This window comes from Salminus brasiliensis, chromosome 15 (genome assembly GCF_030463535.1).
Source record: "Salminus brasiliensis chromosome 15, fSalBra1.hap2, whole genome shotgun sequence".
Taxonomy (NCBI): domain Eukaryota; kingdom Metazoa; phylum Chordata; class Actinopteri; order Characiformes; family Bryconidae; genus Salminus; species Salminus brasiliensis.
The window spans coordinates 32,355,405-32,378,117 of record NC_132892.1 but is presented as its reverse complement, the minus strand read 5'-3'; the positions used below and the strand labels follow the sequence as shown (position 1 = coordinate 32,378,117).

Below are 22,713 nucleotides of genomic sequence, written 5' to 3'. Positions count from 1 at the left end.
TGTGAAAAAATGTAAGGTATAAGCAGGGCTAATGGACTTTCTTTTTTTTGTACAGCACAAAACTGTCCAACTTCACCAAAGAGACATCGGAGAGGTGAGACAGTACCAAGCACAGGTCAAGCACAGTGGGAAAGCCAGGTCGTGGTCAAGCCACGACCTGGGCACCTTGCAGTCATTGAGTCAACCATGAAATAAGTACTCTGTATACCTAAGTATTCTAGAGTCAAATGTGAGGTCATCTATCCCACAGCAAAGCTGGTCCAAAATTGGGTCATGCAACAGGACAATGATCCCAACCACACCAGCAAACCTACTGAAAAAGGTTGAAAAAGAAAATAATCAAGGGGTTCAAAGTCCAGTCTTCAACCCAATTAAAATGCTGAAAATTAAAGAAATTAAACAAATGCCCACAAACCTCAATTAACTGAGGCAACATTGTAAAGAAGAGTGGATCAGAATCCCTCCAGAGTGATGCAAGAGACTGATTATACAGAAAAACATAGCTTCAAGTTATTGCTTTTTTTTATCAGTTTTTGTTGAATCAATAATGACATGGTAGAATTGGTTTTGTGTTATTGTTTATTTGCAGTTATATTTATCTAAGTTTAAGACCTTCTAAGGATCTTTTTTATGGTTTTGATGATTTCCCTAAATACTTTCCATTTTCCAGTCTTTGAACTCTGCCAAGCTCCCTTCCTTCATCTAATGGAGAACATGTATGTGTTTGTCAATGTTCTCATAGGTGAGGAAGATGACGATTTGTATGTCCCCTCGGATGAAATTATGTCACGTACGCAGTTCCCTGAGAGTTGGCTGTGGGAGCAGAGGGAGATGCCAGCCTGCACAGGAGGATCATGGTACATGTGATATGTCTGCATGTAGTGTTCGTGGTGATGTGTGTAGGTGCTCACCAGGCCTTGGCAAATCCACAAAATCTTTAACTGGTGCTGTCTCTCCTTCTCCAGTGCTTCAACAACCCTCTTTATGGAAAACAACTTCATGAAAGACTCCATTACAACCTGGCAGATCCTAGCCATCAGTCTGTCCAAGACCCATGGTAAGTGTGACATACTGTTCTCATGTTTGATTATTATACTCTTATACAAGTAAGGAGCCAATTTCCATGTTGTTGTCAAATTTTTATCAGGAGCAAACATTTTTTTTAATCCACATAAAAGTTCCAGGTATAAAATTCCTACCAATGTTAGCATTTTTGTTTGCTGTACAATGTGATGGGTTGGTCAACTTAATCGTAATATTGCTGCAGTCAGCATGTTGTCAAATTCCTGACCAAGCCCGCAATAGTGTAAAAAGTATATTACAATTGTCCTTATATATTTTTCTAAGACAGGGTGGTTGAGTTGACCTTTTATTGCTAAGGTTTTATTGAAAAATGTATTATGAAACTGGTCATGTAGTAATGCTGAATAATTAAAAATGATCTTCCTCTTTGGGAAACAGTATTTTCTCACATGTTAACAAGAACACTTAAATGAACAGCTGTAAACATTAACTGGAAACACTGCACGCAATACATCTCATTAAGTGTTATAGATGCAAATTGCACTTGCATCATAAAATGACTCAAAAAACTATGGGAACATTTCAGTTACAGAGTCCAGGATCTTTCTCTCTCCCTCTCTTCCTCTTGATCTTCAACTCTCTAGGTATCTGTGTGGCTGACCCGTTTGAAATGATTGTTAGGAAGGATTTCTTTGTGGACCTGAAGCTGCCGTACTCAGCAGTGCGCAATGAGCAATTAGAAATCAAGGCCATTCTGCACAACTTCTCCAATGAGAAACACGAGGTATGTCTTACTAAGCTTTATTAGGTATATGGGCAAAGGTTTTGAGACACCTGCCTATTCGTTTTTTCCTCTAAAATCAAGGGTATCAAAATGAATGTATCCTGCTTATGTTGGAGTAACTGTCTCTACTGTCCAGGCAAGACTTGGCATTGACTGTGTGTGTGCAATGGGTGCAGCTTAAAGTAGATAAATGCATTCATTAAAAGAGGTGTCCACAAACTTTTGATCATATAGTGTAGTTTCACAGATCTTCCACTTCCACATTTTTTGCTGGTCTTGAGATGTTTCTGGTTTCCACAGAAAGTGCGTGTGGAGTTCACAGAGACAGAGCATATCTGCAGCTCAGCCAGCAAAAAGGGCAAGTTCCGGACCACCATTAGCATCGATGCCAAGTCCTCCAGATCCATCTCATACATTATCATTCCCATGGAGTTGGGGGACCACTGGATTGAGGTGAAGGCTGCAGCAATTAATTCAGGACATGCTGATGGAGTAAGGAAAATGCTGAAGGTGGTGGTGAGTGTCAGCTGAACATTCCTGTATTCAGGTACTCCTAATATCCTAAACTAATGCAAGGTGGAACTCGAAGTTCAGATTTAAAGCTATTATCATTTCCTTTACGAAGATGACCTCAAAACCAATCATGAAATATGCAATGTGAATTGTCTTTGACAGTCTGAAGGTGTGTTAACTTCAATTGAGGAGAGCAGTGTGGAGCTCAACCCATCTAAAGTTCCTGGTAAGAATTTAAGTCATTTTTACTGCTCTGGAATTTATATATTTCTAATTCACACTCAGTATTATCCCCTCAGAATGATAGTCAGTGACTGTATATCTTACTCTTTCCATCTTACTGTGAATAGGTGGAGTACAATTCGTGTATGTAAAGACTGAAATACTGAAAGGGCAATTACCAAACACGCCTGCTATGACCTACATTATTGTGACTGGTAAGGAGAGCATATATCTCCACAGATATTCAAACTCAAAGTGTACTTTATTGTATAACAAGGATTGCACAGCTGAAAATGATTGCATTTTCCAGACTCTAATATGCAATTATAGCATAAGACACATAAGACACACACAAAAAATAAATAAATAAACTAAAATAAAAATAAAAATAAAAAAAACATTGCACATTGTATAGAATATTGCACATTGTTTACAATGGTGGTGTTATAGCACTGTGTAACAGAAAGTGTACATAGATAAAATGCTCAGGTAATGAGAAACATTGAATTATTGAAAAAAAAAAAATACTGCGTTTACAAAGTTATGCGTTCCAATAAAAATAAACGTGTTAAGGAGTTTAACAGTCCTTATAATCCAGCATGTTGTGTGTGTTAGAAGGAGTTGAGTAGGCTGATGGTGCATGGGAAGAATCTCTTACATTTGGCAGTCTAGCACTGTATGCTGCGAGTGGAGTTCTGATGATTTCTCTCTCTCTAGAGGGTCTGTAGTGGTGCTGCAGATCAGGATGGTCTCTATAGTGCCTCTGTAGAAAGTTGTAAGGAACAGAGGGGGAGGTTTGCTCACCTCATCTGTCACAGGTGAGGTGGTGTGTGTTGTCCATATATAACTCCGATGTGTACCCCCAGAAACTGTGTGCTTCTCATTGACTCTAAAGTGTTGCCATGGATTTTAAGTAGAGTATGTAGTATGTGCTTCCTCAACAGTAATGTCTTTGACAGTATGCTGTTAGCCCATCCAAACTACTGTCACTATCAGCAATGGTGAAATTTAGCAATTATCACCATTGCTGAAATTTAGAAATTTAGAAACCATTGATGATAGTGATATTGATACTGTCACTATCAGCAATGATGACATTTAGCCATTGAGTGGTTATATCCAGTCTCAGATAGTCCATTTTGTTTTCCATTAAGCAGACATTTAACAGCAGAAGAGGTCTGGGGGTTGGCCTTTAGCCTAGTGCTGATATGTTCTAAAATGCCATGTTGGCAGCAGTCTGTAGGTGACTGTGGGCTTGTAATGCTGCACTAGCCAGGGCTCTCAGGTTGTCCTTGGTTTCATGCATTTCTAGCTCCAGCATGACAATCCCTGTCTGGAGCCCTGGGGTCCCCTGTGCCTGATCTCCTGCTTGCAGGTCCCCAAGCCCCAAGTGGCCTCAAGTGCCCTTGGAGAAATGGGATGTCCTGGAGGTCTTTAGTAAGAAAGCCCATGCCCTACTCCTCCATCAGCCAATATTGTCATAAACCTGTTACCTAGTACTGGTCCACCTTAGGATTAACTGTTCTCCTTGTCTACCCCTGAATGCAAGGCCCTACAGGACTATATCGAGGAGTCCTTGGCACTAGGTATCATCAGACCATTCACCTTTCTGGTAGGAGCAGGGTTCTTCATAGGGAAGATGGGGCCCTTCACCCCTGTATTGATTACTGTGGATTCAATAAGATCATGGCCATGTATGTTATGTCATCTGCCTTTCAGGTGCTGCAGTGTAAATCTTCACTAAGTTGGAGTTGCACAGCACCTACAGCTGTATGAGGGTTAGGAATGGGGATGAATGCAAGATGGCTTTCATCACCCCATGGGGTCACTATGAATATTTATTGGGTGCCTTTGGGCATGTTGGGAATGTTTATGGGCTCTGGCTCACTGCATCTTGGACCCCAAGCTTATCTGGGCTTTCAGGCAGGACCAAGCCTCAAGGTTGGGAATGTCAGGGGCCTTGTGTTCTCTTGATGCTTTTTACCATGGTTCCTATGGTTATAGAGCACTTGAGCAGTGTCAGTCTTACCACTTGAAGAACATAATAGTTTGAACTCATCCTTTTAATTGTACACCAGCTTAGCACTTGGGTCCTGCCTTTAAAATCCTGTGGTGGCTCTGGGATACAGCACCACTCTTACAGATCCAATAAAAAGCAGTATCAAAAAAGTCTTCTTAAGATTCTAAGAGTTTCCTTTTGGTCATAGGTACACTTCAGGTCATAGGCATGTAAGCTGGAGGCCAACCACTAATCTCTGGATATCCATTTATGATCCTCTGTGGTCTCCTTCAGGTCAGAAGGGGAGTCTTTCAATCGAGCAGGCCATTAGTACAGGCGCCATGGGTCGTTTGATTATGCAGCCTCATGGATGCGGAGAGCGGACCATGATCTACATGACACTGCCCCTCATCGCCACGCACTATCTGGACACCACCAAGCAGTGGGAGGAAATTGAAATGCACCGCCGTGCTGAAGCTATCAAACACATACAGACCGGTGAGAAAACTCACTTCCAGTTTATCATGGGAAGAATACAGAGTTTGAGAGTTGCTTATTGACTCTGTCTCACCTTAAACTGACTTGTGTCCCTAAATCAGGGCCTAATGCAGTAATTTCTTAAAATGATATCAGTACATCCACTGTGAGATATGCTGCAGTTCTGTAATTTAAATTGAAGGTATTTCCTCAGTAAAACACTACTATTCGAATAAACACTAACAACATACCTACAAAAAGTGGTTTTCCATCATTGTGTTCATTAAGACATCTACTAAGCTTATCATGAGAGTCATGTTTATTTCGTTTTATTTAGAGTTCTCATTAAATACATCCACGCACCAAGCTAAAAACCAGGCTCTGTTCTTTAAATTATATATATATATATATATATATATATATATATATATATATATATATATATATATATATATATTCAATCAAAATTATTTAATCCCAATTGAGTAATTTGATAGTGTTACTGAGGAATTTTGACCTCTATTCACTCTTGGGTTTGTGCACTGCCATTTTCTATGGGGTTCAAGTCAGGTATGCTTTTAAGATTTGCTTGGCATAGTTGTACTGTTGAAAGGTCCAATACCACCCAAGCTTTAGCTTTCTCACAGAAGGCATAACTTTCTCCTAGGAATCCTAACTTGTCCATCCATCCTGCCCTGCACACACTGCATGTTTCCAGCTTTTAATCTGAATGGTATGCGAGTAGTTATCTGCACAATATAGTCTAAACTTGTCAAGTGAAATGAGGAGAAAAAAAAAATGTAAATTGAAATGTGCATATGTATTCACCCCTTTGCTATGAGGCCCCTAAAAAGTTCTGATGCAACCAGTTACCTGTGGTCAATCTATGTTCACATGATCTGTCAGTTTGCACACATGGACAAAATTGTTGGTACCCCTCAGTTAATGAAAGAAAAACCCACAATGGTCACAGAAATAACTTTGAATCGGAGAAAAGTAATAAATAAAAATGCTATGAAAATTAACCAATGAAAGCCAGATATTGCTTTTCAACCATGCTTCAACAGAATTATTTTAATTATTTTACATTTATTTAACTCATGAAACAGGCCTGGACATAAATGATGGTACTTAATATTTTGTTGCACAACCTTTTGAGACAATCAAACGATTCCTGTAACTGTCAATGCGACTTCTGCACCTTTTCTTTCATTAACCAAAGGGTACCAACACATTTGTCCATGTGCGTATACACACCTTGTCTGAAAGGCCCAGAGGCTGCAACACTGTTAAGCAAGATGCTCCACCAACCAAACAACACAATGGAGACCAAGGAGATCTTCATACAAGTCAGGGATAAATTTGAGGTAGACTTCCCAAATGTACATCTTACAGGACAGAGCATACTGCTAACGCAATGCTCGAGTGGTTTATGTGAACACATGTAAATGTATTGGAATGGCCTAGTCAAAACCCAGACCTTAATTCAATGAAGAATCTGTGGTCAGACTTGAATATTGCTGTTCTTTAGTGGAAACCATCTAACTTGAAAGAACTAGAGCAGTTTTGGCATGAGGAATGGATAAAAATCAAACCCTTTGATATGACAACCAAAAGTGAGCCGAGGTGCATTTTGTTTCCACTGATACTGCTTAAGAGGTTTCTTCAACTTAATTGGAGTCCACCTGTGGTACATTCAATTGATTGGACATAACTGGGGATTGCCAACACCTGCCTATCTTAGGTCCTATGGTTTCTAGTGCATTTCAGAGCAAACTTCAAGCCATGGGATTAAAGGAATTATCTGCAGACCTCAGAAACAGAGTTGTGTCAAGGCACAGATCTGCAGAAGGATGCAGCTTTACAGGTCCCAAAGAGCAGAGTGGCCACCATCATCTGTAAATAGAAGAAGTTTGGAACCACTAAGAATCTTCCTAGACCTGGCTGTTCACATATCACTCCATGATAGTAGGGTGGCCTGACAGAGATTGTTTAGGTTTGAGGGAAAAATAAAAAATGGAGCAAAGTACAAGGATATTCTTAAAGAAAACCTGATCCAGAGCCTCAGACTGGGCCTAAGGTTCGTCTTCCAACAAAACAATAAAAACTAAGCAAACAGCAAAGATAACACAGGAATGGCTTGGGTTAAACCCAATCGAACATCACCGATGTTCTCCATCCAACCTGACAGAGATTGAGAGGATCTGTAGAGAAGAATGACAGAAAATCCCCAAATCTTGGTTTGCAAACCTTGTGGCATAATATCCAAGAAGACTGGAGGCTGTAACCACTGCCAAAGGTGCTTCAACTAAGTACTGAGTAAAGCGTCTAAATACTTAATTTGAAATTTTAAGGTAATTAATAAGATCAATATCAGATCAACTCCAGGTAAAGCTGTCTGTCAACTGAATTATAATAATAGAATACCAGATATCCATTTTCACTCCTAAAATTGACGCTCACTCTCACACACAGGTTATCAGCGAGAGCTGGCTTTCCAAAAAGAGGAAGGATCTTATGCCGCATGGAAAAACAGACCTGGCAGCACATGGTAAAAAGACCTTCCTGTCTGCAAACTTGTACCACTATCCATGTGCTCACCACTCACCTGTTGACTTCTCTTGTTGGTTTCCTCTGGGGTGAAGGCTGACGGCATACGTGGCTAAAGTCTTTGCCATCGCCAATAATTTAATTTCCATAGAGCTGAATGTTATCTGTAGCGCTCTGAAGTGGCTGGTCCTGAGGACACAAATGGCAGACGGCATGTTTCAGGAGGACGCTCCTGTGCTTCACTGGGAGATGGTTGTAAGCAGAAAATCGCCTTTGTCTTTGACGGATCTTGTTCTATGGTCTTTACTCTGTTTGCTGACTCTCAGAGCTGTTGGTAAAGACCTTTCCATGTGATTTCCAGGGAGATGTGCGAGGGAGGGATGCGGATGCATCTCTGACAGCATTTGTCCTGATTGCCATGCAGGAAGGAAGTGAACTGTGTGCCAAATGTGTCCCTGTAAGTGATGTTTTATTGGCCCATACTCTTAGGGGTCTTAGGGGTTTGCATTGAAATGTGTGTGTGGGGAAGGGGGGGGGGAGTGAGGGCCAGAAATACTCTGTAAAAACACTGTAATATTAAACAGAAAGGTAGGATGTTTTCAAACTGAGTACATTTCTTTTATTAATTTAGTATTTTTTTCTATCATAAATATTAGTAAATTTCTATATCTAGCTGGTCTGGAGTGTGAAGTAATGAGCTGCTGTATCAACAACACCATATTAGAGGTTTTACTATTTTGCTGCTAGTGGTTTTGGGTTTATGTAAATTTTGGGGGTGTAAATGTAAAAAGGCAAGACTTGGAGGTGGCTTGTTTTACATCTCTGTTTTACATCTCTGTTTTGGTTCTGCTGAATATTCTTTTGAAGGAGGAACAGCAGTGTTTGAGGTTCACGGTTTGTCACTTTCATGTACTGAACTCTCATTGTTCAACCATACCAGGATAAATACAGTTTTACATTCAAAGGCTCCTTGAAAAGACAAAATCAGCAGTCCTAAAAAGGTCTCTGAGTAAGGGAAGAGTTGAGAGCAGTAGAGCTGTTTTCTGGAGGGTAATCTAAACTTTATCAGGGACCAGCTTTGGCTTCCACATGTTACTTTTAATACACACATAGACAAATTTGTTGGTACCCCTTGGTTAATGAAAGAAAAAACCACAATGTTCACAGAAATAACTTGAATTTGACAAAAGTAATAATAAATAAAAAGCTATGAAAATTAACCAAGTCCCTACTTTAAAGAATTATTAAAAAAAAATAAACTCATGAAACAGGCCTGGACAGAAATTTTGGTACCCTTAACTTAATATTTTATTGCACAACCTTTTGAGGCAATCAAACGATTCCTGTATCTGTCAACGAGACCTTTGCACCTCTCAGCAGGTATTTTGGCCCACTTCTCATGAGCAAACAGCTCCAGTTGTCTCAGGTTTGAAGGGTGCCTTTTCCAGACGGCATGTTTCAGTTCCTTCCAAAGATGCTCAATAGAATTTACATCAGGGCTCATAGAAGGCCACTTCAGAATAGTCCAATGTTTCCCTCTTAGCCATTCTTGGGTGTTAAAGTTGTGTGTTTTGGGTCATTATCCTGTTGCCCATGACCCATGACCTGCGACTGAGACCAAGCTTTCTGACACTGGGCAGCACATTTCTCTCTAGAATCCCTTGATAGTCTTGAGATTGCATTGTATCCTGCACAGATTCAAGACACCCTGTGCCAGATGCAGCAAAGCAGCCCCAGAACATCACAGAGCCTCCTCCATGTTTCACAGTAGGGACAGTGTTCTTCTCTTGACAAGCTTCATTTTTCTGTCTGTGAACATAGACCTGATGTGCCTTGGCAAAAAGTTCAATTTTTGTCTCATCTGTCCATAGGACATTCTCCCAGAAGCTTTGGGGCTTGTCAACATGTAGTTTGGCAAGTTCCAGTCTGCCGTTTTTATGATTTGTTTTCAACAATGGTGTCCTCCTTGGTCATCTCCCATGAAGTCCACTTTGGCTCAAACAATGACAGATGGTGCGATCTCACACTGATGTTCCTTGAGATTGAAGCTCACCTTTAAATCTCTTTAGAAGTTTTTCTGGGCTCTTATGTAACCATTCGTATTATCCGTCTCTTTGATTTGTCATCAATTTTTCTCCTGTGGCCACATCCAGGGAGGTTAACTACAGTTCCATGGATCTTAAATTTCTGAATAATATGTGCAACTGTAGTCACAGGAACATCAAGCTGCTTGGAGATGGTCTAACAACCTTTAACTTTAACATGTTTGTCTATAATTTTCTTTCTAATCTCCTGAGACAACTCTTTTCTTTGCTTCCTCTGGTCCATGTTGAGTGTGGTACACACCTTGTCACCAAACAGCACAGTAACTACCTGTAGCCCTATATATAGGCCCAATGACTGATTACAAGATTTTAACTGGATCACTGGATGCTGCAGTTCCTCAGATTGTGCAATGTCCATAGACAGCTTACAAAGATGAGGTGCACAGAATGGCGCCTCATCCCAAAGGTACCAACCCAACCAGGACCACAGTAATTGTTAAAAGTGTTAAGAGTCCTCAGGAGAAATAACATGGAGAGGAAGCTGCTCTCTGCCTTTTAAAGTGCCACCATTGAGAGCATTCCACCCTCCGCATCTCAGTGTGGTATGCAAGTTGCTCCGCTGCAGACAGGCTGGCACTGCAGTGGGTTGTAAAAACAGCAGAGAGAATTATGGGCTGCCCGCTGACCTCCACGTCGCACTTTAGCAACCTTAGCAGTGCTTCTAACCTCATTAGGGACCCAATACACCCAAAGTCTTTTGAACTGATAAATTCTGATGCCCTAGGTATCATAGGTTGGACATAACATATGCCTCCAGATTCAGGGACAGTTTAAGTTTAGTGTGAAAATAGAACTAAAAGCAAAAGACACACTGAACTCTGAGCTATCAGCTATGGACAATCCATGCTACTAAAACTTGCTTACTCACGATCATGTAATTTAATCGCTCTCCTTACAATTGTAAGTTGGATAATTATCCAACTCTTTACTTGGTTGTCATGTATTCATTACGTAAGTTATCACTGAATGTCAGTGTCTTATTGAATGTTGTACAGCACATTTTTTTGTAGCCAAAGCTTACAATTACAATAATGTTAAATCTATTCTATTTCATAAAACATTATATGCTATAGACACTAATTAACCCAATCCAATGGGGTAGAACATTTTTGCTCTTTCCTATTGATTTGGCATCCTTTGAAGGAGCCAAACTGTGGGCCGTCAAGACTGTGTTGTGGAATACTGATCAGCTTAGATACTTAATCTATAGAAATTCAATGGGACATGTTTGTCTCTCTGTTTTAGAGTCTTCCAGGGAGTATGGAGAAGGCCATCAAGTATCTGGACCGTAGAATTCCCACTATGACCAATCCTTATGCCATTGCTATGACATCCTATGCCATGGCCAACGCTGGCAAATTTAACAAAGATCTACTGATGAAGTTTTCCTCTGGAGGTCAGTGAAACCCACACTCAAATGAATGAGTCATCGTGTATAACAGAGCTCTAGAGTTTATTTTCTTTTTCTGATGACCAGAGGGTAGCCACTGGAAAGTTGCTGGAGGACACCACTTCTCCCAGGAAGCCACAGCTTATGCCCTGCTGGCCTTGGTGAAGGTGAAGGACTTTGAGGCAGCAAAGAAAGTCGTGCACTGGCTAAGCAGGCAGACCAGTCCTTATGGAAGTATTGGCACCACACAGGTAGGTCACACTCATGTATCCTGATACCCTAAAAAACTAAAATAAAGATAAACTAATTTAGGGTAAGTGGACCAATGAAGATTGCCCAGCATCACCTAACTATTCTGCTCTTCTGGAGATTCAACAAATTCTTCATGAAATTGCTTTCAAATATTGGTCAAATCTGAACACCTATTCTGAACATTGCACTCACCTAATCAGCCAATAATGTGTGAGCAGTGCAATGTATAAAATCATGCACTTGCAGTCCAGCAGCTTCAGGTTATGTCCATGAGGTAATCTCATGATTGTTGGAGCCAGACAGGCTGGTTTAAATATTCGTAAAATGGCTGATCTTCAGGGATCTTTAGCACAACAGTCTCTAGAGTTATTCAGAATGCTGTAATATAGAGCAGCAGTTCTGCAGTTCTGCAGACGGAAAAGCCATTTTGATGAGAGAGGTCAAGAGAATGGTCAGGCTGGTGGGAGCTGACAGAAAGGCAGCTGTTACTTTGTGATTGGATGACCACTGTGACAAGTGTGGTTGGTGTGCCACAACAGATAACAACACTATCTGCCAGTGAGCTATTACACCATGGGAAAGATGGAGGGTTCGATTCCCAGTCTGGGTGACTATGCTGCGCTACGCTAATAAGTCCTTGGGCAAGACTCCTAACACAACATTGGCCCACATCTGTAATACGAGTAACCTTGCTTTAAGTTGCTCTGGATAAGAGCGTCAGCTAAATGCCATAAATGTAAATGTAAGATAGCCATTGTGTACACTCTTTAAAATAAAAGTGATGCCATAGAAGAACCATTTTTTCTAAAAGAGCTGTGAGCTCTTTAAACCTATAAAGGATATTTTGTGGCACCTTTATTTTGAAAAGAGTAGTACAATTGTGGTGATCAGAAAGCATCTCAGAATGTACAAAATGTTTAACGCTGAGGGCTGCAACAGCAAAAGACCATGCCAGATTCCACTTCTGTCACCTAAGAAAAGAAAGCTGAGGCTGCAGTGGATGTAAAAATGAAAATATCAGTGGACTGGACTAGGTTTAGGCCCAGGGTTAGGGTTAGATTTTTGCTCAACATATCAACACCTATACAGGACCTGTATATTGGTATCTAAAGTGTGAAGCGTGAAGTGTTATTTGCTTAGTCCCATCCCTTTTATTTGTCACCCAGACAACTATGATGGTCCTCCAAGCTGTGGCTGAGTACTACAAGCAGATGAAGAAATCTGAGGATGTGATCTTAGATGTGGAGGTGGCTGTGAGTGGATGGAGCAGATCCAGCAGATGGATTTTCAATGCGGAAACCGCATACTTCACACATTCAGAAATGGTCAGACATTCAGATCCTTTTCCTCTTTTGTCTTTGAGTATTGTTGTTTAGTTCTGTTCGCACTGCAGCAAGATAACACTACAAACTGACGCTGTTCTGAGAAAAGTTATGAATTCAGGATATACACTGTACACCTGGTATTAGGTATGGTGCCAAAAGGTTCATGTTATTCTGCTCCAGAGAGTTCTATTCTATTGTTGAATGCATCCTTTAGTGGTGGGTGTCCACAAACATGTGTGTATATTTAAGGAAAGACTGCAGCTATTGTTATTTGTCATATAAACCTGTTTTTTATTATAAATAGGTTAAGACTGATTAAGAGGTTCTGGGTCTGTGCATCTACAGGTTAAGAACAAGCGAGAGGTTAATATTACTGCAAAGGGATTTGGCATGGGATCTCTGAAAGTAAGTATTCACACATACCTAACCATATATTGTCATTACATACAATCCTTGTACCTCATTTTTTGCAGTTTCTAACCTTTTGTAGTTTCAGTCTTACACATGTGGACAAAGTTGTTGGTACCCCTCGGTTAATGAAAGAAAAACCCACAATGATCACAGAAATAACTAGAATCTGACAAAAGTAATAATAAATAAAAATTCTATGAAAATGAACAAATGAAAATCCAACATTGATTTTGAACCATGCTTCAACAGAATTATTTTAAAAAGTAAACTCATTAAACAGACCTGGACAAAAATGATGGTACCACTGAAAATAATGTGACCAAAGGGACATGTTAAGTTAAGATGTGTCCACTAATTAGCATCACAGGTGTCTACAATCTTACATAATTAGTCAGTGGGCCTATATATAGAGCTACAGGTAGTCACTGTGCTGTTTGGTGACATGGTGTGGACCACACTCAACATGGACCAGAGGAAGTGAAGGAAAGAGTTGTCTAAGGAGATTAGAAAGAAATGATAAACAAGCATGTTATAGGTAAAGGTTATAAAATCATCTCCAAGCAGCTCGATGTTCCTGTGACTACAGTTGCTCATATTATTCAGAAATTTAAGATCCATGGGACTGTAGCGAGTGGTAACAAAAGAGCCCACAAAAATGTCTAAAGAGATTAAAGGTAAACTTCAAGCTCAAGGAACATCAGTGTCAGATCGCACCATCCATCACTGTTTGAGCCAAAGTGGACTTCATGGGAGACGACCAAAGAGGACACCATAGTTCATCATAATCAACAAATCATAAAAGACTGGAATTTGCCAAACTACATGTTGACAAAAACCAAAGCCTCTGGGAGAATGTCCTATGGACAGATAAGACAAAAATGAAACTTTTAGCCAAGGCGCATTAGCTCTATGTTCACAGATGGAAAAATGAAGCATTTCAAGAAAAGAACACTGTCCTTACTGTGAAACATGGAGGAGGCTCTGTGATGTTCTGGGGCTGCTTTGCTGCATGTGGCACAGGGTGTCTTGAATCTGTGCAGGGTACAATAAAATCTTAAGACTATCAAAGGATTCTAGAGAGAAATGTGCTGCCCAGTGTCAGAAAGCTTGGTCTCAGTCACAGACCATGGGTCTTGCAACAGGATATGAGCCAAAACACACAGCTAAAAACACCAGGAATGGCTAAGAGGGGAACATTGGACTATTGTGAAGTGGCCTTCTATAAGTCCTGACCTAAATCCTATTGAGCATCTTTGGAAGGAGCTGAAACATGCCGTCTGGAAAAGGCACCCTTCAAACAGGCAACTGGAGCAGTTTGCTCATGAGGAGTGGGCCAAAAAACCTGCTGAGAGGTGCAGAAGTCTCATTGAGCGTTACAGGAATTGTTTGATTGCAGTAATTGCCTCAAAAGGTTGTGCAACAAAATATATTATGTTTAGGGTACCATCATTTCTGTCCAGGCCTGAGTTTATTCTTTAAAATAATTCTGTTGAAGCATGGTTGAAAAGCAATGTCTGACTTTCATTGGTTGATTTTCATAGAATTTGTTTATTATTACTTTTCTCAGATTCAAGTTATTTCTGTGACCATTGTGGGTTTTTCTTTCATTAACGAGGGGTAACAAACATTCTAAGATAAACTAATGTAGGATAAGTGGACCAGTGAAGATTGCCTGGCATCACCTAACCATTGTGCTCTTCTGGAGATCAACAAATTCTTTATGAAATTGCTTTAAAATATTAGTCAAATCTGAACACCTATTCTGAATATTCACAGAACACTTTATTTGGATAATTATTGCACTCACCTAATCAGCCAATAATGTGTGAGCAGCGCAATGTATAAAATCATGCAGTTGCATTCTAGCAGCTTCAGGTAATGTCCATGAGGTAATCTCATGATTGTTGGAAACAGACAGGCTGGTTTTCAATAATGTAAATCTGGAAATGGACCAATTGAAAATGTGCAAAATTTACTTGGGTTAAGTTGCCATTTGGGAAAGTTTTGAGTTGTTTTTTGTATTCACAGCTGTTTTGTTGAGTGTTAATAAATAATCCTCTTACAGGTGGTAACACTGTATTATGCGAGAGTACTACCCACTGAGAGTGACTGCAAAAGGTTTAACCTTACTGTTACAATGGTAAAACATGAAGGTAAGATTCACCATTACCAAATCATGCCTCTTCAGGTTGCGGCACACAACCAAGTAACAGAGGGCCAGATTCATAAAACACACTACCAGAATAATTAAGAAACATTGAAATGCTGGTTGTTGAAAATTACAGCATGACTAAGTTTGTAATTCAAGTTTGCACACTTTTTTTTAACAGAAATATCGTACATACCATGCATAATAGTTTATTATCAAGGTCATGATAATTGAAATACACTAGTAACACCAAATCACCACAACAACCTCTTGCCCACATCTGACCAACCTCCTTAAACACCATAAAATCCACCTGGGATTCCATAGCAACTGCTTGAAAGACACCTGTTAATACCCTAGCAGCCACCAAGCAACACAAAGTGTGATTACAGTGCAATCTTACCCATAATTTCTTGCTTTTTGTGAAATTATGTTTTCTTACAAATTATATATATTTTTATAACTGTTACTATAGTAACACAATCACATGTTCATTGCACCTTTCTTTAGCAACATATCCAGGAGCCAAAGAAAGCTACGAGCTTACCATCACCACTGCGTGAGTATACCATACAACTGCATGTGCAGTGTACACTATTCATTTCAGCTATTTTCTAATTTGGGTTCAGTAAATCGGATATTTTAAATACAATTCTAACCGGTTATGTGTTTAGGATTATAATAATGTATGAATAATATTTTCAATTTATCTGCACAGCTATAAGAGTGAAACCAGAGATGCCACCATGTCTATTCTAGATATCGACCTGCTGACAGGATTTGTGTTGGATAAACATGATCTCACTCATGTAAGGCAAAATCTGATGGTATCATTTTAACATTTTTGGATCATAATATTCGGCACTGTCACGCAAAAACCTTATCACCATTTATGCTAGGTTTTTTTCTCCATAATGTGAATCTGGCAGTTGTTCTTTATATTGTCACATCTTCCATTGAAACTTTCCTTCTCCTGTAAAATTTCTCCTTTTATTTGACGATATAGAAGTTGATGATATAGTGCCTTGCATAGGTATTCAACCCTTTTAGTGTAGCACTTGTGTAGAACCACCTCTTGCTGCAATATCAGCTTGATTTTTTTTTGTGAAAAGGCCTTACCTTTGCTCACTGTTCAGGATGGATCTTCATCTATCCTTTCCGAATATCTGTTTCAGATTGGTTGGATGATGTTTGTGGGCCAATTTTCAAACAGTGCCAAGGATTCTTGATTGCACTGAGATCACGACTTGGACTTTGGTCACTGTAGATATTTAACCTTTTTGTTTTTGTATATTATTTGGCTATGTGCTTGGGCTCATTGTCCTGCTGTAAGGCGATGTTTCTCCCATGCTTTAGCTTTAATGAGATGCCCGGTCTTCACTGAGGAAAAGCATCAACACATCATGTTGCTCCCACCTGTGCTTCACTGTGGAGGCAGTGGTTGTTGGAGTTAGAGACACATGTAGCCTGGGTCACTGTGGTGCTTTATAGCCAACTCCTCGTGTGCATTGACATGTTTTTCTTCAGAGCTCAGGGCATCATTAACTGGTACACCTTCACTCCAGCCTCTGTACACTGATATCAAAGTGGAATTTGTAATCCAGATGTATCTGATGACTGTGAAGGTGGTGAATACTTTTGAAAGGCACTATAACAATGAGCTTATTATTCTGAAAACTAATGATGGAATGGAATATAGCATGTAGTGTATTTTAGATTCAGAGAAATACTTTATAAAGTCAGGACTTTCACTGGATTTACAAGAATGAGCACTGGGTACACTTATGTTACACCAAGGACAATCAGAATTACAAACACATAGGAACTTTAGCTTATTGTACTAAATGTACGAAAAACATTTGGTCCTCCAGTCACAAGTTAATGTAATCTGGGCAGTGAGCAATTGATGACAAACCACAAATTTGTCTCCATAGTTGTGCACAAACTCCATCTAAATGCTGTTTATAAAAAACACCAAGTGAGTACACTATAATATTATCTAGGTATATTAGGGATTCAGGAATTCTGCCAACTTGTTGGAAAGTTATTGGGGAATTGCAAAGGCAAAACTGCATCTGATCAAACTCCTATAGGCCCAGTGGATCTTTTTCTCATTCGTACCTTCCAATGCCCATTGTCCAGGTCAACGGCAGAGAACCACTGAGACTTAGTCAGGGTTGTTGTAGTCTTGAAAGCATCTTCATAGGTCACAGCATTTAGTTTGCAGTAAACAACACAAAAACACCAACTACCACCCTTCTTTACTACCACAAGGATGCTGTCTATGGGCTAGAACTCCCCTGAATCACCACCCATCTCTTTGTACATCACTGGGGTAAAAGACAGAACCTTTTTTTATTGATTCTAACAACTTTAATGTGAAACATTTTAAATGAGTGTCTTGAGACATTGGTGTAGTTGTAATTATAACTGTACTTTTTTATAGTTTATTCTACTCCTATTTCTACTACTTTGTTGCACCTTTAAAATTAACGAAATTAATGTTTGAACCTTTTTTCCTGTGTGTTCACAACAGCTAACCACCAGGACTGACATATATGTCCAGAAGCTTGAGGTGGATGAGAAGCTTTCAGAACGAAGCTCCCTCATCCTTTATTTAGATAAGGTACATAAGAGGACAGTGCCTACAAATATTTAAATCTGGTGAAAATGAAATGTTTGTGGATGCCAGCATACATTTATCTAAATTAAGGTGCACTCCTTGCTGACACAGGTGTTCAAACACAAACACAGCTTGTATCATCTCAATAGAAAAGCTAACTAATCAATAAAACAAGGCCGCAGATGCCAGAGGCCTAGACTGTACAAAAAAACAAAAAAAAAAAAACCTGAAACTACTCATGTCCACAAACTATTGGCCAAAATTTCATATATATATATATATATATATATATATATATATATATATATATATATATATATATCCCCAATGATATATCCCAAATAGTTTATATACTGTTCTACTTCTAATCGAGTAGCATTGCTGGATAAAGGGATGTCACTCAAGCATGCTCATTAGAATGCTAGGCGCCACCCAGGCAGTTCTCAGATAGGGCTGATCAACAAGTCCAGTTACTGATCTCTCTCTCATCCCTGAGTTTGCTGATTTCCACCAGGTCACGCGTAACAGAAACAATCCGGACAGGGTTGTTTTCAGGGTCCACAAGATCACTGACGTGGCTATGCTCCAACCTGCTGCTGTCACTGTGTACGAGTACTACGACCCAGGTATGTTCATAGTCTGCACTTATACACACACACACACACACACAAACAAACACACACACACACACACACACACACACACACACAGAGAGAAAGAAATAAACACTTGTGTTTGCACAGGGGAGCGCTGTGTGAAGTTCTACCACCCGCTGAAGAAAGATGGAGCCCTGAACAGACTGTGCAACAGTCAGCAGGGCCTGTGCCAGTGTGCTGAAGGTACGTGCATCAGCTATTCTTCTGTATTTCTTCTATATAGAAGCTGATGGTGATTCATTTGTTCATCATGTAGGAATCAGTTGAGGTCGTCCAAACTGATTTCACTTGTGTACTTTTCTCTAAAGTCTGAACACTCCATATCTTCTAACACAGAAAACTGCAGCATCCAGAAAAAACAGAAAATCGACGATGGAGAACGTGAGCGCAGGGCTTGTGAAGGCATAGATTACGGTAAACACTCACAACATTCATGTGTCAGTGTAATAATTTGTGATAACTAAACAGATGATGTGTGTCATTCAACAGTTTACAAAGTCCAACACCTGAGTTCTGAGAAGAGCCCGCATTTAGACGTCTACACCATGAGGATTAAACTGGTCCTGAAAGAGGGTATGACTCCTCCACTGGTTTAATCAATTCTTATTTAAACAATTTATTTGTTTTCAAGTATACAGACGAAAAGTATTGGGACGCCAGATCATTTATTGTTTATCTTGCTTTTGTTGAAAGAACTGCCTCTACTGCCCAGGATTGAAGGTTTTATACAAGCATTTGAGGAACATTTGAGGATTTAATTGCATTCACAGCAACAAGAGTTAAGGAGGTCAGGATGTTCTGCATAGTGCCAATGGATTAATGTTTATCTGCACCACAGAGTCCCATTGCAGTTCAAATCACTGTATCATGCACTGTACTACTGGCTGTTCAGCAACCTGATGGCTTTAGGGTACAAGCTGTTTCGGAAACACTGGTTCTGGTCTTCATCCTTCTCCACCTCTTCTCTACTGTTAGACCAAGAAGTGACTTGGGTGGGTGAAGTCCTTAACCGTATGATGCTTTTATTGGCCAGAAAAGGGGTTGCTGACAGTGCTACATAGAAGCCTGTTTGCTTACGATGTAGGATAGAGGGTAGTGTGTCCTCACTAATGTGTGTGTGTTTTGTCCTGCAGGAGCTGATACAAATGCAGAAGGACATGAGAGACGCTTCATAGGTCATCCTAACTGCAGAGAGTCTTTTGGGTTTGTGAAGGACAAGACGTACCTCATTATGGGCCGAAGTGCTGACCTATCAATTATACAGGGAGAGTATGTCTTGTGCTTTCCTTTGTCTGTGTCCTGTGTTTCCTGTGTTTTCGAAACATTGAAGGTGGAGAGCTATAATTGCTGTTTTGCTACCTACACATAAGGTGGCCATTAAACATTGTGTAGTAATTGAAATGTCAGAGTAAGTGGCTTCTATTTTAAACAAGGAATTTGGTGTATTTCAGAACAGGCGCCTAAAAAGAAAAGTATTTGGACACTTTCAACATATACCCTAAATGTAATTAATAACACTTCGATTAGGTTTACATTCTGGACTCTGACCATTTGCTGTTCCGATGGTTATAAATGAGAACATGCAAACGTGAACAAACTACAGTAATTCAGCATCAGATTCAACTCCTTTACTTCTTACAAGCACAAATGATGTCAGGATTAAAACTTTGTGTCATTTTGGCAAATTTTTACATTTCACCATAATGTGAATCTGGCAGTTGTTCTTTATACTCTAATAATCTAAGAATCTAATAATTCATTATTTAACATGTCATATATATATATATATATATATATATATATATATATATATATATATATATACAGTGAGTCCAAGAAGTATTTGATCCCTTGCTGATTTTCTTTGTTTGCCCACTAATAAAGACACTATCCTTCTGCACTTTTAATGGTAGATATATTCTAACATGGAGAGACAGAATATCAAGACAAAAATCCAGAATATAATTTTAAAGAATATATTTTAATTAATTTGTATTTCAATGAGGAAAATAAGTATTTGATCCCTCTTGCCAAACACACTCAATACTTAGTGGCAAAGCCTTTGTTTGCAAGCACAGCGGTGAGACGTTTGTTGTAGTTAACCACAAGTTTAGCACACACACCAGGGGGAATTTTGGCCCACTCTTCTTTGCAGATCCTCTCTAAATCATGAAGGTTGGTGGGCTGTCGCTTGGCAACTCTGACCTTCAGCTCCCTCCATAGATTTTCGATCGGATTGAGGTCTGGCGACTGGCTGGGCCACTCCATGACCTTAATGTGATTTTTCTTGAGCCAATCCTTTGTTGCCTTTGCTGTATGTTTAGGGTCGTTATCATGTTGGAAGACCCAACCACTGCCCATTTTCAGATCCCTGGCAGAGGGGAGGAGGTTGTCCCTCAGGATTGTGCGGTACATGGCTCCATCCATCTTCCCAGTGATGCGGTGAAGTAGCCCTGTACCCTTGGCAGAGAAACACCCCCAAAACATTATGCTTCCACCTCCATGCTTGACGGTGGGCACAGTGTTCTTGGGGTCATAGGCAGCATTTTTCTTCCTCCACACATGGCGGGTGGAGTTGAGGCCAAAAAGTTCAATTTTGGTCTCGTCTGACCACAAAACCTTCTCCCAATAACTTGGTTCATCTTTCAAATGATCATTGGCATACTTGAGGCGCGCCTCCACATGTGCTCTCTTCAGCAGGGGTACCTTTCGGGCACTGCAGGATGTGAATCCATTGTTGCGCAAAGTGTTGCCAATTGTTTCCTTGCAAACTGTGGTCCCAGCTGCCTTCAGGTCATTTGCTAACTCCTGCCGAGTGGTTGCAGGACGATTTCTGACTGTTCTCAGCATCATTGCCACCCCACGAGGCGAAATCTTCTTTGGAGCACCGGGCCGAGGTCTGTTGATTGTCATGTTATACTCTTTAAACTTTCTGATAATTGCACCAATAGTTGTTACTTTCACATCCAACACCTTACTAATCTTTTTGTAGCCCATTCCAGCTTTGTGAAGGTCAACAATTCTGACTCTGAGGTCCTGTGACAGCTCTTTGGTTTTACCCATGTTGGAGACTTGAAATCTGTGTGATCTGTCTGATTCTGTGGACAGGTGTTTTTCACACAAGTGATTAGTGAGAACAGGTGGCTTCAGGTCAGGTAACAAGTTGATTGGGAGTGTCTAACTGGTCTGTAAAAGCCAGAACTGCTAATGAATACTAAGGGATCAAATACTTATTTCACTCCATGAAATACAAATCAATTAATATATATTCCTTAGATTTATTTTCTGGATTTTCTTTTTAATATTCTGTCTCTCCATGTAAGAATACATCTACCATTAAAAGTATAGAATGATCATGTCTTTATTAGTGGGCCAACGAAGAAAATCAGCAAGGGATCAAATACTTCTTGGACTCACTGTATATATATATAGCTGTAAATAAAGCTGTGTGTGTAGATTTAATTGTTAGCTCACGCCCAGACCTTTATCGACCCACCATAATATCCCTTGATATTTTAACACTAGTGATTATAAACATGTAAGGGATTCTTTCTAGTATGTGTGATAGGCTCTGTGTGGGTTCTCACTGTTCTATTCTTTGGCAGGTGGCAGTATATCTTGGGCGAGCAGACGTGGATTGAATTCTGGCCCACAATGATGGATGGTCAAACTCGAGAATTCCAAGAGAAATATGTGGGCCTCAGGGGCCTTGAACACATGCTCACGAACTTTGGCTGCACCACATAAACACTGTTCATCTTGATGTTCCATAAACTCCAAATGTATGGTTTCGCCTCACTAACACAACACAGACATTTATTCAGAGTGGTACAGAATTCTGGGACGTCTTACCTGAAGCAGATCATGAATAAAAACATTGAATAAACCTTTGATACCATAATTCAGACGGACTTTTACTGACTCTGCTCTCAACTGTTTCAAATCTGCACCTCAACATTTAACATGTGGCCGAGTTGCACATTCTCAGGTGGAGCTGCAGGAGAACCTGTAGCATTACTCTACCATCTCAGTCCACAGGCTTCTCTACCTTCAAAGCTTGATTTGTATGTACTGCAGTGGAGTAAAAGTGAATTACTCTGCCGGGCTGTAGAGGGAGCCCAGGAACTAAACTTAACAATTCTCACATAATGCTGCTTAAACTGTAAGTTTATTTAAAATAGTATTTTATATATAAATAATTTATAATGAATACATAATAAATAAATGAATTAAA

The 22,713-nt window shown here is 39.9% G+C and overlaps 1 protein-coding gene across 3 annotated transcripts in view; it reads left to right on the top strand.

Annotated features, from left to right (window-relative positions):
- The window catches only part of LOC140535780 (complement C3-like), a 37,206-nt gene extending 14,826 nt beyond the window's left edge, over window positions 1-22,380 (top strand). For 2 of the 3 annotated variants that reach the window (XM_072657276.1, XM_072657278.1), the window contains 25 exons: window positions 56-94; window positions 743-857; window positions 966-1,057; window positions 1,668-1,807; window positions 2,108-2,323; window positions 2,483-2,546; window positions 2,671-2,757; window positions 4,836-5,039; window positions 7,494-7,569; window positions 7,664-7,823; window positions 7,930-8,025; window positions 10,919-11,069; window positions 11,151-11,314; window positions 12,482-12,640; window positions 12,986-13,045; window positions 15,117-15,204; window positions 15,711-15,759; window positions 15,919-16,009; window positions 17,737-17,826; window positions 18,338-18,449; window positions 18,567-18,662; window positions 18,816-18,893; window positions 18,969-19,052; window positions 19,613-19,748; window positions 22,085-22,380. In XM_072657276.1, the coding sequence (XP_072513377.1) occupies window positions 56-94; window positions 743-857; window positions 966-1,057; window positions 1,668-1,807; window positions 2,108-2,323; window positions 2,483-2,546; window positions 2,671-2,757; window positions 4,836-5,039; window positions 7,494-7,569; window positions 7,664-7,823; window positions 7,930-8,025; window positions 10,919-11,069; window positions 11,151-11,314; window positions 12,482-12,640; window positions 12,986-13,045; window positions 15,117-15,204; window positions 15,711-15,759; window positions 15,919-16,009; window positions 17,737-17,826; window positions 18,338-18,449; window positions 18,567-18,662; window positions 18,816-18,893; window positions 18,969-19,052; window positions 19,613-19,748; window positions 22,085-22,226 (2,789 nt within the window). In that variant the 3' untranslated portion in view covers window positions 22,227-22,380. Of the gene's footprint in view, window positions 1-55; window positions 95-742; window positions 858-965; window positions 1,058-1,667; window positions 1,808-2,107; window positions 2,324-2,482; window positions 2,547-2,670; window positions 2,758-4,835; window positions 5,040-7,493; window positions 7,570-7,663; window positions 7,824-7,929; window positions 8,026-10,918; window positions 11,070-11,150; window positions 11,315-12,481; window positions 12,641-12,985; window positions 13,046-15,116; window positions 15,205-15,710; window positions 15,760-15,918; window positions 16,010-17,474; window positions 17,536-17,736; window positions 17,827-18,337; window positions 18,450-18,566; window positions 18,663-18,815; window positions 18,894-18,968; window positions 19,053-19,612; window positions 19,749-22,084 lie in introns of those variants that run through there. The other variant, XM_072657277.1, reaches the window with a different exon arrangement.
- The last annotated feature ends 333 nt before the right edge of the window (window positions 22,381-22,713 follow it).